The following is a 17611-nucleotide window of genomic DNA, read 5'->3' as shown; positions in this document are numbered from 1 at the left end:
ATCCCAGGCTGAGAGGCGGCAGGTATAAAGGCCTGGAGGAAGGAGAGCGCGAGGCAGGCTCCAGGAACAGGCCAAGGTCTCACACGGCTGGATCCTCGCGGCCAAGGGCCCAGGGTGGGCCTGTGCCACTCTTTCAACCACACCCTTATGTCTCAGATGGCAAACCCTCAAGTGTCTGTGGTTCTCTGCCTCACTAAGCTCTTCCTGTCCACTAGTTCCCTTCTCCTGTATTTCAAGACATTTGCAGCCTAAAAATATACTCCTTTGGAACTACACCTTCCTTTTAATATCCGGTTTTCTGAAACAACAGAGTATTCACGAACCTTCCCTTCCTCACTCCTTTCTCATCTTCTGCAACAGGGTTCCTGTCCACACTATCCCTTGAGGGTTCTGCCCAAGATCATCAGTGAATTCTCAGTTTCAAATCCTGTGACCTCTCCTCTGCCCTCACCCTTCCTGATTTTGTGTCACATTCTTGAAAATCCTCCTTTCCAAATATTCTCTGCCTTTGTGTCCATGAAAATATAGTCTTCTCAGATTCCTCTTACCTCAATGACCCTTCTTTGGCTGCTTCCTCCCCAACATCTTCAGTGAAGTTCTTCCTTCACGGCTGACTGTTTTCTTTCTATATTCCTCTCATGAACGGGCCCTCCCTGTGGGTGACACCCCACAGCTGTTTCTTCGAGTCCTGCCCTCTCTTCTGGCTCTCTACAGACGTTCCTTCAACAGCAAGTGAACGTCACAGCTGGGTGGAGTGGGGGCACGTCCAACTCAACAAATGGTACATGCCTTCTCTCTCCCCAACCAGACTTCTCCCTTCCCCATGTATTCAGGGCTGGATGTAACCTTGACAAGTGTAACCAACGCCACCTCTGAGATGATTCTCAGCCATGTTCCCTCCAGCCCATTGTCACCACTAGGCTCTCACAGCCTTCCAGCATTTCTAACGTGCTCACAGAGACCTCCTGCCCGTGTTATTAATCCGGTCCCCACCAACTGGCATTCCCACTGCAACAACACCGACAGAAAGATTTTCCCAAGAATCACTTGAATGCTGACTTTCAGGGCTTAAAAACTTTCAGCAGCTCCTCACCGTTTACCCGATGAAGCTAAAATACTATCACGGCTTTGGAGAGTCTCAGTGATCCTAGACTGTCTTTTAGCCTGATCACTAACCACCTCCCTTGATTAACCTCAATGCCATATAAACAGTTTTGTTTGTCTTGCTATTGTTAAGTCCTCTGGCTTTGAATGCCCCCTTGCATATCTACTAGTCAAAATCCTACATATTACCTATATCTGGTAAAAGTGACACCTCTTCCAGTGAATCTTCCCTGATTTCCTTAACAGGAATGATCTCCCCCAATTCACACTCTACCTCGCATTATGGTTATTTTTCTATGTGTGAATATCTTACTGCCACTGTTACTTTCAGACCTCCTTAAGGACAATACCTTTTTTGTTTCTTTTTTCTATGTGTCCGCACAGTGCCTGGGATGTGCCTTTCTAGGTTACAGAAGATCTTCCAGAAATGTTTGCCAACTGAATCACTAATGGTTCTATTACTATTTTTCTTTATTATCTGCAAACTGCTAATTAGTTACAACACATATAGACCTATACTTGAAAAGGTTCATCTTCTAGTAAAAAGAAACATCTGAAATATGAGTATATAATGCAAGAAAATTAAGGCCCAGCTTGTATGTTTTTAAGTCTGGTTTTGGTACATCCAATTTTCTGAAATCAGTGTGCAGGGGTTCCTGTGCCATTTCAGAACATCTCCTTAGAAGCACTTTGAGCTGTTGGCTAGAGCTGATTGGCACCAAGGCGAGGGGAGGGGCATGTAAGAGTCACCAGAGAGGATGGGCCGACATCCCTTTCGCTCTCCATCAGTCTCGCTGACCTGCTATTTTCAGAGGGCTAAAACAGTCTCAATAAGGACGCTTTCTAATTCCTGAAACTCTGTATATTTTAGCATCAAAACATTCTTATTTTGTACTGCCTTGATGGAATTACCACAAATTCCTCACTTAGGTGTATAAAAGGCATCGCAACCCAGACCCGCCCCCAGTGGCCCCACCGCCTGCTCTGTTACTCTTCCTTCAACAACAAATAACTCCACTGGTCCGCTGGCTCCCGCAAGTCACTGTGAAACCGCCCTTGACTGCACCATAGCATACGCCCCTCTCTTTCTCTCTTGACTCCACGTCTGAACCAACAGCAGACACTGTCTGTTCCCTTTTCAGAACCCAACCCGAATCTCATCAGTTTTGACCACTTTTGCTGCCACTGCCCAGGCCCGGGCCTCTGTCATCTCGTCTAAACTTCCTGCAATGGACTTTTCACTGGTGTCCCTACTGCCTTCTGTGCCCTCAGTTCAGTCTATTCTTAGCACGCACAGAGAGATGCTACTCAAATGGGAATCAGAGCATCATCCCTCCTCTGCTCAAAACCTGCAAAGCCTCCTTACTCTCAGAGAGTCAAAGCAAAACCCTGCCAAGGGCCCACGTAGGCCCACAGGACCTGAGGTTTCTTCCCTAGCCTCATCACCTCCTTCTCTTTCTCCTCCTCGGTCACCATTTCTGGCCACGCCAGTCTCCTCGCTATTTCTCTAAGAAGCCAGGCTACCTTCTGCCTCTTTAGAGTCTTGCTCCTATTTATTTCTGGGTTCAGAGTTATGCTGCCAAGGGCAAAGCCTGATAAAATCCGAGCTCCCAAGAAATTAAGACACTATCAGGGAAGCATCTTAGGGTCACAATCCGTGTAACATCAGTGGAGCAGGGGCACCTGGGTGGCTCCGTCGGTTAAGCATCTGACTTTGGCCCAGGTCATGATCTCGTGGTCCGTGAGTTTGAGCCCCGTGTCGGGCTCTGTGCTGACAGCTCAGAGCCTGAAACCTGCTTCGGATTCTGTGTGTGTATCTCTCTCTGCCCCTCCCTCGCTCACGCTCTGTCTCTCTCTCTCTCTCTCAAAAGTAAATAAACATTAAAAAAATAAAATAAAATCAGTGCAGCATTAGAATGGTGTTGTGTGTTCTGTGAAGACAGAGTATTCAAAGATGAAGAAGAAAAGGTAAAAAAAAAATAAGCAGAATTAGAAGACTCTTAGATTACCCTATTCAAGTTTTTTGATCTCAAGATAAGAGACGGGTCTGTAGGAACTCAAGAGGTCATTTACAGCTGCTATGATTTATAACAGTTCACATTTACTACCCAATTAAAATGTTTCCACTTTTTCAGAACATTGAAAGAATGAATATTTGAGATTATACCTGGAATACAAGTCAACCCCAAATGTGTGAACATTATGCTGACATCTTTGTCAAAAATATATAATTCTAAAGAAACTTTTCTTAATCTGAAACATCTATCTGGGAAACTACATCATCATTTATGTCATGCTATTACAAAAGACTGTGAAATATAGAAACAACTACTGGAAAAACTACCAAAGATCTAGTCTTAACCTAGGAAAACTTCGGGCTATCGCCCAAGGATCCCTGCTCAGCACAATACTGGACAGTGTTCTACGCTGCTCTATCACCATGTGTATTCAATCCCTACGGAAATGGGATATTCCAACTATCCCTTCTGTGAACGTCAAGGGAAAAGTTAGGGAACCTACTCCCCGGATTCTTCTCGTGGTGTTTAAACATAGAGCGAGATACTGAAACTGCTCGTGTGAATAGTTTACAAATTTCGGGAGTGGTTCTAGGCCTGCCATCTTTGAGAGATCAAATCCAAGGGTGGCAGCAGTGGTATCCAAACCCGGGTCCCAGGGATCTGTACGAATCCAGCGGGATGCCTTACCTTCTCCAACGCCACGTCTGTCTCAGCGGCATGAGCCCTCTTCAGCTCCAACTTCATCTTTTCTGACTCGGCCTTCAGCTTATAGACCGCGGTCTCATGGTCCCTTGCAGCCTTTTGCTTCTCCTCTTCACGAAGAAGGCCGAGTTCCACCAGCTGCTGTTTCCGCTGGGAGTTCACGTGAATCAGCTCTTCTCTCAACTTGTGAACTTGGGCTTCCATGTCGGCAATAACCTTATTTTTAAAAATGAAAAACGGGTAGAGGATATGAATAGGAAAAATCATAAAAGAAGAATCACAAAAGATTAATAAATCTACCAAAAAAGTTCCCTTCCTTCCTTCCTCCCTTCCTTCCTTCCCTTATTCTCCCATCCCAGGCCATCCCCTCCTCGTTTAGACATAAATGCTACCTAGAACATTTTACCATATACAACATAGTCCATTTCATTTGCTTCAAATATTTATGTAAATGGAATGTTATATGTATTCCTTTGCAACTTGCTTTTTCAATATTCAACATTATGTTCCGAAGATTCATCTAGTACTTGCTATTGTATTTTCGGGCTTTTTTAAGTTCATTTAAATTGAGAGAGAGAGAGAGAGAGCTCGTGCACAAGCAGGGGAGAGGCGGAGAGAGAGGCGGAGACAGAGAGACAGAGAGGCAGAGAGACAGAAAGAGTCGCAAACAGGCTCCATGCTGTCAGCGTAGAGCCCGACACAGGGCTCAGTCTCACAACCATGACCTGAACCGAAATCAAGAGTCAGACGCTTAACCAACTAAGCCACCCAGGTGCCCTTGTATTTTCGTTTTTATTTCATATGATGTCTGCTCTGATTTTATGATGTCTAGCATTCTACGTTCTTGGGTTTATTTTATATTCCTCCTCCTATTTTCTTATTTTCAGTATTTAAGTCATTTATTTTTATACTTACTTCTTTTCTGATTTATAAACTTAAGACTATAAATATCCCTCCAACTATTGCTTACGTTTAATCTCTTAGGTGTAGAAATATGAGATTTTCATTATCATTTAGCTCAAACATTTTTAACTTCCATTATTATTTTCTTCTTTGACTTATAAACCATTTAGAAGTACGTTTCTTAATTCCCAAACATATGGGGTATATTAGTTTCCTGAGGCTGCCATTAACAGAGTACTATAAACTGAGTGGCTCAATACAACAGACACCTATTCTCTCACAGTTCCAGAGATTAGTAGTCTGAAATCAAGGTGTAGGTAGAGTGGATTCCTTTTGGAGGCTCAGAGGGAAAAATCTGTTCCATGCCTCTCTTCTAGCTTCTGGGGTTTGCTGGAGATCTCTGGTGTTCCTCGGCTTACAGACGTATCGCTCCAGTCTCTGCTCTGTCTTCACGTGGCTTCTTTGTGTGTCTGTGTCCCTGGGTCCAAACTTTCCTCTTCTATTAAGGACATTGGTCATCTTGGGCCTTCAGGATGTGATTAATGCCTTTATAAAATGGGATTAGTGCCTTCTGAAAGGAGACTCGGAAATCCCTTTCCCCTTCTACCACATGAGGACGCAGGGAGAAGGCGCTAGCCATGAACCAGGAAGAGGGTCCTTATTAGAACACAAACATGCTGGTGCCTTGGTCTTCGACTTCCAGCTTCCAGAAATGGGACAGGTGCATGTCTGCTGCTTATAACCCACCCAGCCCGTGGTATGTTCTTATAGTAGCCAGGACAGACTAAGACGTAGTCTGAGAGAAACAGACTTGCAAAGGTTTTATCCAAATTCAGACTGATTTGATTTGAAAGCCTTTGTTTTTATCACCTACTATACTGTATCAGAGTTGTAAGAATTTTTTATAGAGAATGACATTTGTTGCATTTTGTTCATTTCTTCTTATTGCACACCCCTAACTTCTCATTTTCACCAGGATGAGTACAAAGCTGCACCCCAAAGTCACAGGGTCATAACGTCTTTGTAAAAAATAAAAAATGAACAAAATAAGTTAGCTTCCCAAAACCACCGAAACCACCCCAAACTGAATTTCTATCTTTGTCGATGTACATAAAAATATTTACTTTCTTTTTTTTTTTTAAGTTTATTTATTTATTTATTTTGAGAGAGAGAGAAAGTGTAAGTGGGGGAGGGGCAGAGAGAGAGAGGGCGTGAGAGAATCCCCAGCAGACTCTGTGCCGTCGGCGCAGAGCCCCTCGGGGGGCTTGATCTCACAAACCGTGAGGTCATGACCTGAGCTGAAATCAAGAGTTACGCACTTAACTGAGTCACCCGGGCACGCCCATAAAAATATTTTCAATGGTATAGTCACGTTTAGATGCTGTTCTACCTTTTCCTATACCTAACTTTATGTCTTCGTTTCCATTTATTAGCGTACTTGTCACTCTTAGTAGCTCTTTAATATTTCATCATTGCAGTATATCGTCATTTACTTAATCATATTATTTTTGGAGATTTGTCTTATTTCCAATTAGTCATTATTACATATGCGACACCTATGAATACATGACAGTGCTATTTTGCTTTTAGTTGACATTATGAAGATTATTTCATCAAAAGATAAGAATGACTTTGTAGCTTTTTTTTCAAATTGCTCTACAGAAACAGAGTCCATTTTCCAACGTGAACAACAGTGTATACGGGAACCTGTTTCTGCACACCCGAGACACTGGTGCACTTCGTAATTCTGTATATTTTTATGAGTTGACTAGGAATGTGATGAGAACTTAAGGAAGGCATTTTAAGTTGCTGGCACATTGATATGCACTGGCTTCAGTCCAATGACGATTTTCAAACAGAAAAACTATACTGAAAAATGTATCAACTAATTATGGGAGAAATAAACATTAAATGAAAGAACTTAATGCTGAAGGCTTCCCTGGGGTATTTAATATTTCAGTCCTTAGCAAGTGCTGATAACTAGAGTGACAGAACTGCCAAGATCAATCTGGAATAGATGTGTTCATTTTTCTTTACGATTATAAATAACGAGCTATCAAACTTCATCCATCTGACTGATACAGAACAGGAGAATTACAACAACATTTAACAAATTAACAAAGGTTGTTATCTGTCTATAGGGGACACACACCGTAAGCACAACTTTTAATCGAGCTGAGTTCAATTAACAGTTAAAAACATACAGACAGACCAGAAAACATGGAAGCAACTGCATGTCCATCAACAGATAGGGGGATAAGCAAAATGGGGTCTGTATGTACGATGCATTGTTCTTCAGCCTACAGAAAGAAGGAAATTCTGACTTATACTATAGCACGGATGAAACTTGAGGACATTATGCTCAGTGAAGTAAGCCAGTCACCAAAAGACAAACACCAAACATTTATACCAATTTCCTTAGAAAGCTAATGACTCTTTTTTTAATGTTTATTTTTGAAAGAGAAGAGAGAGCGCACGTGTGCACAGGTGCGAGCGGGGGAGGGGCGGAGAGCGAGGGGGACAGAGGATCCAAAGCGGGTTCTGTGCCGACAGCAGAGAGCCAGACACAGGGCTCAACCTCATGACCTGATGATGAACTCATGACTCAGATCATGATCTGAGCTGAAGTAGGACACTTAACCTACTGAGCCACCCAGGCGCCCCAGAAAGCTAATGACTCTTCAAACCACTCTGAATCTGACAAGTTCTGGCAAGAGCAGTGAGAGGTTGAAACATCTCATAAATGATAATAGATTGCCAGGATTATCATCAAAGTGGTCCCAAACAAAATTCAAAAATGCATTTTATGAAAGCAAAATGTGTCTAAGTTGAGAACATGTTCATGGTTAAGAAAGAATCATTTGGACTATCTTGGAAATCCAAAAATTGTTCTATAGGTGCTCTTGGAAAAAAGACAACGTTAATAAAGTTATTAATGTATTAAGTTACCTTTGTACCGTCACAGAAAGTTTGTGAGCAATCACCACCAAGAGCTGAAATGTTTCCAATGCGCTACTCTTTAATGTGTAGGTATATGTAATCTACCATTTGTTAGGATCTATGATGTGGAAGCCACCATAAGTGACTTCTAGAGAAGAAACTTTACCCACAGAGTTTAGACTACAATAAATAAGCTACACACACACACACACACACACACACACACACACCCCATAGAGCCATAAGAGAAGACGATGTGCCATAAAAGTTCAAAAGAGGGAGCCCTTACTTTGAGCTAAGAATTCTGAAAACCTAAATAAAATTGAATGCATCTGAGATGTACCTTAAGAGAGAAATTAGCACCATTTGGGAACAGGGATAAATACAGGACATTTCAGGAAGAAAGAATGAGTTGCATGGAAGAAGAAAAACAGAACGTCAAAGAGGAACAGGAGAAACTCCGAAAACAGAGATTTGCTGCAGATATTGAAGACATTAAACTACAGGGGTTGGAAATCAAGGCACCGGAGGACCAGTAAGATGCCGAAATTGGATGCTGGAAAGGAGTATGTGGGGATGGTAAGTCAAGAAATACTACTGAATCTGTATTAAGAAAGACTAACCTGGAGGCAGTTTACATCATGGGTTAGACACACCAGAGATGGGAAGGCCAGCAGTAGTGGAAAGAGTGGAATGGATGGGAATACAATTTTAGAAGTAGAACTGAAACGGTTAGGGGAAGGCACCTGGGTGGTGCAGCGGGTTAAGTGCCCGACTCTTGATCTCAGCTCAGGTAATGATCTCGCGGTTCATGGGTTCGAGCCCCACATGAGGCTCTGCGCCGATGGCACGGAGCCTACTTGGGATCTGTGTCTCTCCTTCTTTCTGCCCATCCCCCACTTGTGCTCTCTCAAAAATAGACATTAAAAAAAGGGCTAAACAACTAAATGCATGATGCAGGCAAGGAAGGGAGAGGAATATTGGTGATTTAGGATGGTTACCCCAGGCAGTTTGGCAGATTAGATATTCTGAGAGACCTTCATGAGATGAAACAACTAGATTCTGTACAAAATACAATGTTTTCTTTCTTTGCTCATAGGAAGTAAGAGGAAAATCCAAAAGAAAAAACAAAACAGAAATCACACACTATAAAACTGCATGTGCCAAAAATAGGATAGTGAGCACTGAGCACGCTCAAAAGGCAATGTATCTTGGAGGACAAATGTCTTTACGAGCATTGCAGCTTCTGGGGGCAAGGAATATGGGAGCTGAACATGATTCCATGGAATTAAGTCAGAGGGCCTGGAACAGGACTAAAGTGGTTCTAGGTCCATAGTGTTATTTACTCCTGCCTGATGCTAAAATCAATTCCCTCTGGAAAAAAGTTTCTTTAGTTTAATGTCTCCAAGTTTTCCATAAATTAAGGTAAACCAAGAATGAGCTCATAATTTAAAAATTATTAAATCCAGGGAAAAAACACCATCGGTAAGAGTCAGCAAAAACAGATTCCCACTGGCAGGCACTTCAAATATGAGAATTATGAGAAAAAAAAGATAAAATAACATGTATTAAATGTTTTAAAAAACAAAAGATGAAACATTAAAAAAAATTTAAAAGGGGCGCTTGGGTGGCTCAGTTGGTTAAACATCTGATTCTTGATATTGGCTCAGGTCATGATCTCATGGTTCGTGAGATCAAGCCCCATGTTGGGCTCTGCACTGACATTGTGGGGGATGCTTGGGATTCTCTCTCTCCCTCTCTCTCTGCCCCTCCCCCCTTTCCCCTTCTCTCTTTCCCTCTCTCAAAATAAAGAAATAAACACAAAAAAATGTTTTTAAAAGATAGAATCACAAAGTGAGTAAGTCACAAGAGACTAAGCAAAAATTATCATATTTGAGAAAGAATCAAATATAACTTCCAAAAAAAGTTTTTGAATAAAAGAATAGATGAGTTAAGGCAGTTTAAACATAGCAAAAGCAAAAAAGTAATGAAACAGAAGAGGGATCTTAATAAATTACTTAGAACACAGCAAATTAATAATCAGAAGATAACTGTAAGTGAGATGTTTAAAGCTATGGAAGGTAAAATAAAAATATCTAATATATGTCTGGAGTTCCAGAAGGAGGGGACAGAAAAGAGAAGATAGGAAGGATATGCAAAAATGAGAATTTTCAGAACTGAGGAAAAATAAGAATCCTCAGGATTAGTGAGCAGAATAAATATCAGACAGGACAGAAAAGGAAGGAAGGAAGGAAGGAAGGAAGGGCAGGAAGGAAGGAAGGAAGGAAGGAAGGAAGGGAGGAAGGGAGGGAGGGAGGGAGGGAGGGGTCTAATCTGTATACTAGGTAATGAAATGGCAGAACACAAAAGACAAAGAGAAAAGCTTAAAAGCAGGTAAAGTAAGGGGAAAAAAGAATATATTCAGTAAATGACATTCCAGTAGCAACAAATACACCCAGCACTCAGATTTTGGGTTCTAGTACCATTCCCTGATAAAAGGAAACAGTGGCCCTTAGACAAATGACTGAGTCTAAGAGTGAGCAGGAAATATATAAGATGAACCAGAGCATCTTGCTGTGCTAGTAGTAAGGAAGTGCTCCTTGATGACAGTATATTAAAGACACAAGAACCAACTGAAGGAGCTCCCAATGGCCAAAGCTGGAACAATTTGAGAAAAAAAAAAAAAAAAAAAAGGACTGGATTATATTTCAAAGAATAAAATAAATATCCATGAGTACATACTCATATAAATGATTTAATAAATTAATTAATGGGGGAGAAGAAACAAATCTTCCTTGCAGAGGTATTCCAAATTACAATGAAGGGCATTTTACAAATTCCTAATGGGCACTCCTCAAAACTGTCAAGGTTATCAAAAGTAAGGACAAGCTGACAAACTATCATAGCAGAAGAGACTAAGGAAAGAAGACAACTAAATGTAATGTGATATTCTACATGGGATTGTGTAACAAAAAAAGGACACTAGGTAAAAACTAAGCAAATCTGAATAAGGTATGGATTTTAGTTAATGATGACATCTCAACATTGGTGTGTAATTTAAACAATGTACCATTATTAACGTAAGATGTTAATAAAAGGGGAAGCTGGGTGCAAGGTATATGGGAAAACTTTATACTATCTTCTCAATTTTCACTATAAATTTAAAAATGTTTTTAAAATACGTGTCAGGCTCTGTGTTGACAGCTCAGAACCTGGAGCCTGTTTCAGATTCTGTGTCTCCCTCTCTCTCTGTCCCTCCCCCGCTCATGCTCGCTCTGTCTCTGTCTCTCAAAAAGTGAATAAAGATTTAAAAAAAATTAAATTAGGAACCTTGGCAAAAATAGCAACAACAAAACCAAAATAATCCCCTAATACTTCAAAGTTTTAAACACAGTATAAATAATTCATGGTTCAAAACAAATTTAAGATAAAAATTAAAGTACTTAGAAGACCCAAGACATTTTTTTTTTCACATTTGTACTGTTTTAAATGGGAATGAGGGGGTTAGTATCAACAGTCATGGGTTCATGGGAGATATTTTATTGTGTCTATTTTTGTGACTTTTAAATTGATTGATGTTGGGGTGCCTGGGTGGCTCAGTCTCTTAAGAGTCCGACTTCAGCTCAGGTTATGACTGCACGGTTTGTGGGTTCAGGCCCCACATCAGGCTCTCTGCTGTCAGCACAGAGCTCAGAGCCTGCTTGGGAGTCTCTATCTCCCTTTCTCTCTGCTCCTCCCCTGCTCATGCATGCTCTCTGTCCCTCTCCCTTTAAAATAAATAGACATTCAAAAAATTTTTAATTGATTGATGTTAACATATTTCCTAATCAAAAATAAATTCATAACATTTAAATAAAAATTCTTAGAAATGGTTTACAAAGAAAATATTACTTACGAAATCCTGAAGGATGAAGGCGAAGTGAAGGAAATATGTAGCCATAACATATTATTTATTTTTAAAAGGCTAATTGTTAATGGAAAAAAGGCCAATTTAAGAAATTACAAGATAGAACAATTTCTGGTAAGACTGATGAAGGAAACAGGAGAGAAGACACAAACAAACAATATTAGGGCTGCAAATAAAGCTATGGCAATATTACCTAGAAAAAAGAGATAACTAATACTAACATTACAAAAAAACCATACCACAAATCCATGAGACATTAAAGAGATAAATAAGATCATACCATAAAAATATGCCAAGGGGTACCTGGGTGGCTCAGTCAGTAAAGCACCTGACTCTTGATTTTGGCTGAGGTGATGATCTCACAGTCATGAGACTGTGCCCCACATTGGGCTCTGTGCTGAGAGTGCAGAACCTACTTGGGATTTCTCTTTCTTCCTCTCCCTCTCTGCCCCTCCGCCACTTGTGCACTCTCTCTCAAAAAAAAAAAAAAAAAAAAAAAAAAAAAGATTAGGGGAACCTGGGTGGCTCAGTCAGTTAAGCATCTGACTTTGGCTCAGGTCATGAGCTCATGGTCCGTGGGTTCTAGCCCCACATAGTGCTGTATGCTGGTGGTGTAGAGCCTGCTTGGGATTCTCCCTCTCCCTCTCTCTGTCTGTTCCTCACTCACTCTCTCTCTCTTTCCCTCAAAATAAATGAACTTTAAAAAAATAAAAATAAAAATGAAAGATTATGCCAATACTTGGAGAATAGAAGTGAAATAGATTCCCAGGAAAATATAAAATGCCAAAAAGAAGAAATAAAACAGTCTAATTAGATAAATTGGAAGAATAGTGAAAATTCTTCCTACAAAGAAAACAATAAGTTTAGATAATTTCACAGGTGAGTTCTAAAAAATCTTCCAGAAGATAGATCATTCTAGTCTTTTATAATCCCTTGCAGAGAATAGAGAAATGTACCCTCAAACTATTTCAGAAGTTATAATATTGATAACAAAGGATGACAAGAATATGAAGAGAAACAAAAATAGGTCAGCTTACTCATGAACACAGACATAAAATCCTAAACAAATTATTAGCAAACCCAGTCCAGTAATGTATACAAATAAAATATGTTATTGCCAAGTTGTACAGAATGCAAGGGCAATTTAACATTTCTCAAAATCTGTAAGTGCCAATAAATTATCAAATTTAAATGAAAAGGAAAATTCATAAACTATAAGAATTTACCAAAACTGGCTAAAAAATTGGAAAATGTGAATCATCCAGCAACCATTAGAAAAATTTAAATAGTAGTCAAAAATCTTTCCTGAAATGAAATATCAAGCCCAGATGGTTCTACTGGCCAGATTTACCAAGTTTTTAAGAAACAAATAATTCACTCTTAGATTAATTCTTGCAGGGACTCAAAAAAAAGATTACTCAGCAACTCAATTTATGAGGCTAGTATAACATCGATTAAAAAATATGTCTAAAAAAGAAAAATTCAGGTCAATCACTCTCAAAAATTGTTAGCAAATTGAAGCCAGCAATAATACATCATTTAAATATTGGATGAGACATAATGTTGGTGTAATGGTAAAACATAACCTAAGATATGATTTTTTTCCATTAATGTATTCAAAGAAAAAAGCCTTATGGTTATCTCAGTAAACAAAAAAAAAAAATTTGAAAAAAACTCCATGACAGGAACTCTTGGCCATTTTTTAAGTTTTTATTATTTTTTAAGTTTTATTTATTTTTGAAAGAGAGAGAGAGAACAAGCAGAGAGGGCAGAGAGAGAGGAAAAGAGAGGGTCCCAAGGCAGGTTCTGCACTGTCAGTAAAGAGCCTGACATGGGGCTCGAACTCATGAGCCATGAGATCATGACCTGAGCCAAAATAAAGAGTCAGATGCTTAACCAACTGAGTCACCCAGGCACCCCAGAAGAGACCATTCTTAACCAGATGAAAGATATTTACCAAAAACTCAGCAAATTTTATTTATTATTTATTGTGCAGGAAGAAGAAAAAGAAATCAGGAAAAAGAAAAAAATGTCTACCACGACTTACATTCATAAATGTATGACAAGAGAAATAAAAAGGAAAACAAACTCTTCAGTCATGAAAGCTATGATTGTCTATATAGAGAGAATGCGAAATGAATGTACAAATCATTAGGAATAATAGAGTTTAGAAAGGTGTTTGAATTAAAGAGCCACGTTTAAAAATTATTTGTAATATTTACACACCAGCACAAAAATTATAAACACCATGAATAGCTATAACAAACAGAAGATTCTCAGAAATAAGTCTACCAAAAGATGTGCAAAATTCTAGAGAAAAAATTATAAGCCTTTTTAAAAGACATTAATGAAAATCTAAACAACAGAGATACATCATGGGGATGGAAAGCCTTCCGACAGTTCTCCCCAAATTGATGGCATCGATGCAAATCCAATTAAAATTTTAACAAAAGCTTCCCAGAAACTTGACAGGCTGAACCTAAAATGTACAGGATGAACAGAATCCCATGATAGTCCCAACGAACAAATGGCCTGACACGCCACAGATCGGGGCCTAGAATAACGTGACTGAAATTAATACAGTATAGTATTATAAAAAATAGGAAATTTTGACTAATGGAACATAATAGTGAACCTAGAAACAAGGTCACATTGGTTGGAGCTGGTACTGCACTTTTTTTAAAAAAAGTTTTATTTTTAAAATTTTTATTTATTTTACTGAGAGAGAGAGAGAGAGAGAGAGAGAGAGAGAGAGAGAGAGAGAAGGTGAGCAGGGGTGGGGATAGGAAGAGAAATAATTCCAAGCAGGCTCCGTGCTGTCAGCACAGAGCCCCAATGCAGGGCTTGATCTCACAACCCTGGGATCATGACCCAAGCTGAAATCAAGAGTCAGAGGCTCAATGGACTGAGCCACCCACGCATCTCACTGGTATTGCACTTTTGGAGGGCAATGGTGAACCAGTTTCAAAACCATGCTAAGACAATAAGTTACTCATATGGGAAAGAATGAAATCGGATCCCTACCTTACATAATAGACAAAAATCCATTCCCTCCACTCCTAAGTATATACCCAAGACAAATAAAGCATATCTCTGCACAAAAACGTGTACGTGTTCACAGCAGCATTATTCATAACAGCCAAAAAGTAGACAAACTGTCAATCAACTGATGAATGGACGAATAAAATATAATATAGATAAACAATGGAATATTACTCAGCAATAAAAAGGAATGGAGAGCTAATACAGGCTATGACATGAATGAACCTTGAAAGCACAACCAATGAAAGAAACTAGTCACAAAAGACCACATAATGTATGATTCTACTCATAAGAAATAGCACAAGCAGATGTAGAGGCACAGGATTTAGACTAGTGGTTGCCCAGGGCTGTTGTGGGGAAAATGGAGGGTGATAGACTGTTAGTAAGCATCTGTTTGGGGGGAGGAGGTGACAAAATGTGCCAAAATTTGGGGGGTGATGGTTGCACAACTCTGTGAACCATACCGAAACTCATGCGACTGTATACTTTAAAAGGGTTAATTGTACGATGTGGAAATTATATCTCAATAAGGCTAATATTTTAAAAATCGGTGCATAGTGATCAGGGACCAAAAGTGAAAGATGACATTTTTAAAAATACAGGGGAGGGCTTTTTTACTTGAAGATAAGAAACTTCCTTAAACACGACTCACAAGGCACTAACTTGAAAAGATTGATAAGTTAGACTCTAATATAATTAGGAACATTCATTCATCAAAAGACACCATAAAGATAATGAAAATATAAATAAAAATTTTAAAGGGGAGATTTGTAACATATATAATTGATGAAAGAACAGTATCCAGAATTTGTGAAGCAATACCAATAAATGAAGATAAACAGTCCAATAGAGAAATGAGAAAAAGGTATGATCAAGAACTTTATTATAGGGGCGCCTGGGTGGCTCAGTCGGTTGAGTGTCCGACTTCGGCTCAGGTCATGATCTCGCCGTTCGTGAGTTTAAACCCCGCATCGGGCTCTGTGCTGACAGCTCAGAGCCTGGAGCCCGCTTCAGATTCTGTGTCTCCCTCTCTCTCTACCCTTCCCGCACTTGGGTTCTGTCTCTCTCTCTCAAAAATAAACATTAAAAATTTTTTTAAATAAATACATAAAAGAACCTTATTATAAACAGAAACATTTTAATGGTAAACACATGAAAAGGTGTCCAACTTCACTGGTCATCAGAAAATGCAAATTCATTTCACAATCACCATATTAGCAAAAATTAATAAGTCTGATAGTACCAACTGTTGGCAAGGATGTGTATCAATGGCGCTGTTACATGCTAATGATATGAGTACAAAGCGACAAAACCCTGTTGTGAATTAAATTGGCGATACCTAGAAAAACTGAACATTTTCTTAAGCTTTGTCCCAACATTTTGTAGAGAAACTCTTAACACCCGTACACCAAGGACACGTCCAAGGATGTGCACAGCGGAGTTGTAAAAACTACCTAGCTAGAGATGACTCAAATGGAACGGGACATTGTATCTAGACAAATGAATAAATTGGAATTGCACACAAGAGAATGGATGAATCTTAAAAATATTGAGGGAAAAAATTCAAATCATGGATTACCTATAATATGCAACCATTTTTATGAAGTTCAAATGTAAGCAAAAGCAAACAATCTACTGCTTAGGGAACAGGTATGTGATAAGGCTATGCCGAAAAAAAATGTTAGGTCACCATCAACACACATTTACGGCCAATGGTTGCCTCTGGGGCAGACCCCAGGAACTGGGGAGAGGAAGGAGCATCCGGACAGAGGTGGCGGATTCAGCAACGTTCTAATTCTTCACTTGGGCGGTCAGTTCCTGTTGTTCGTTCTGATTATGTGCATTAGTGCTTAAATATTATTTATGACACATATTCTTTGTATGTATAAGACACGACACAATAACATCTTTTTAATAATGCAGATGTTCTATGCCTAGATGGCAAGGAGAATGCTTCTGACAAGTAACTTCTTAAAGTATAATACAGTAATTATTGTTAATATAGTCTTAATTATGGAAATGCACAAGCCTCTGACAATTTTTCTTTTTATTGTGCGTTTTTCACAGGAGACCCTTGATTTCAATTATGTTTTGGGACATCACATTACTTCATTATTGTCTACCTCTCATTATTACGTAAAGAAGTTTAAACTGATATATTTTCTTTAGAACAACATAGTAAGAGTTCTAAAACACACTTTAATTATTCGTGGTTAACGGGCCACCAAGTGTTATTTAAAGTCATATAAAACCGACCAAAACAATTTCTCTTCTTTCATTATGTTAAACCTAATAAATAAATATCTGGATTTAAGCTTCCAGATTCAAAGCAAACACACTCTTTCGAGTTGTGGCCTCTTAATTTTTTAGCATCATTTTATAAATATCAAATGCAATAGAATTTTCTATCGTAAATAGGTCCCATAGAAACTTTAGCATAAAAGAGAATTTAACCTTGTAAGAACAGTGCTTTTGTCTCTCCAAGAAAAAAGTACCAGAAATAATGACAGATGATTTGTGTGTCTAACAAATGAAACACAACTGTCAAACTCCAATCAGCGCTGTTCTGAGGCAGGACAATTGGTGCGTAAGAACACCAAGGCTCAGGCAGTAGGGTCAGACAGTACGGGTGGACAGGATGAAACAGAAACAAAGTGATAAAAAGGCAAGAGTTTTCAATTCAGAATGGCCTGAGGCAGAAGTGTTCATAAAATGGGGAGTGCCTCCCGGGGAACTCTTGCTTTCGCACAGGTCTCGTGTCTTTCGAGACTTTTGATCCTTAGGTAGGTCAAGGCTCCCTGCTCAGCCATGTCAGTCATGGGTTTGTCCATCTGTGTGTCCATCCACCTAAACATCCATTGCCTCACTGAATTATGTTTGAAGGACCTTCAGTGGCTATTTCTGAAGAGTTGTGTTCTCATTCACAATGAGGCTCAGCAAGGAGGGAGAATCCTCCGAGGAAATGGTTTGGGATTGCATTTCAAGAGAAACAGAC

The 17611-nt window shown here is 39.4% G+C and overlaps 1 protein-coding gene across 3 annotated transcripts in view; it reads right to left on the bottom strand.

The window, feature by feature from the left end:
* CEP112 (centrosomal protein 112) overlaps positions 1 to 17611 on the bottom strand; it is a 408508-nt gene that overhangs the window by 155742 nt on the left and 235155 nt on the right. For all 3 annotated transcript variants that reach the window (XM_042967095.1, XM_042967096.1, XM_015535456.2), the window contains one exon: positions 3810 to 4040. In XM_042967095.1, the coding sequence (XP_042823029.1) occupies positions 3810 to 4040 (231 nt within the window). The remainder of the gene's footprint in view (positions 1 to 3809; positions 4041 to 17611) is intronic.

This window comes from Panthera tigris, chromosome E1 (genome assembly GCF_018350195.1).
Source record: "Panthera tigris isolate Pti1 chromosome E1, P.tigris_Pti1_mat1.1, whole genome shotgun sequence".
In the NCBI taxonomy this organism is placed as follows: domain Eukaryota; kingdom Metazoa; phylum Chordata; class Mammalia; order Carnivora; family Felidae; genus Panthera; species Panthera tigris.
Note: the sequence above shows the minus strand (reverse complement) of the source record. Positions and strands in the feature narration are given on the sequence as shown.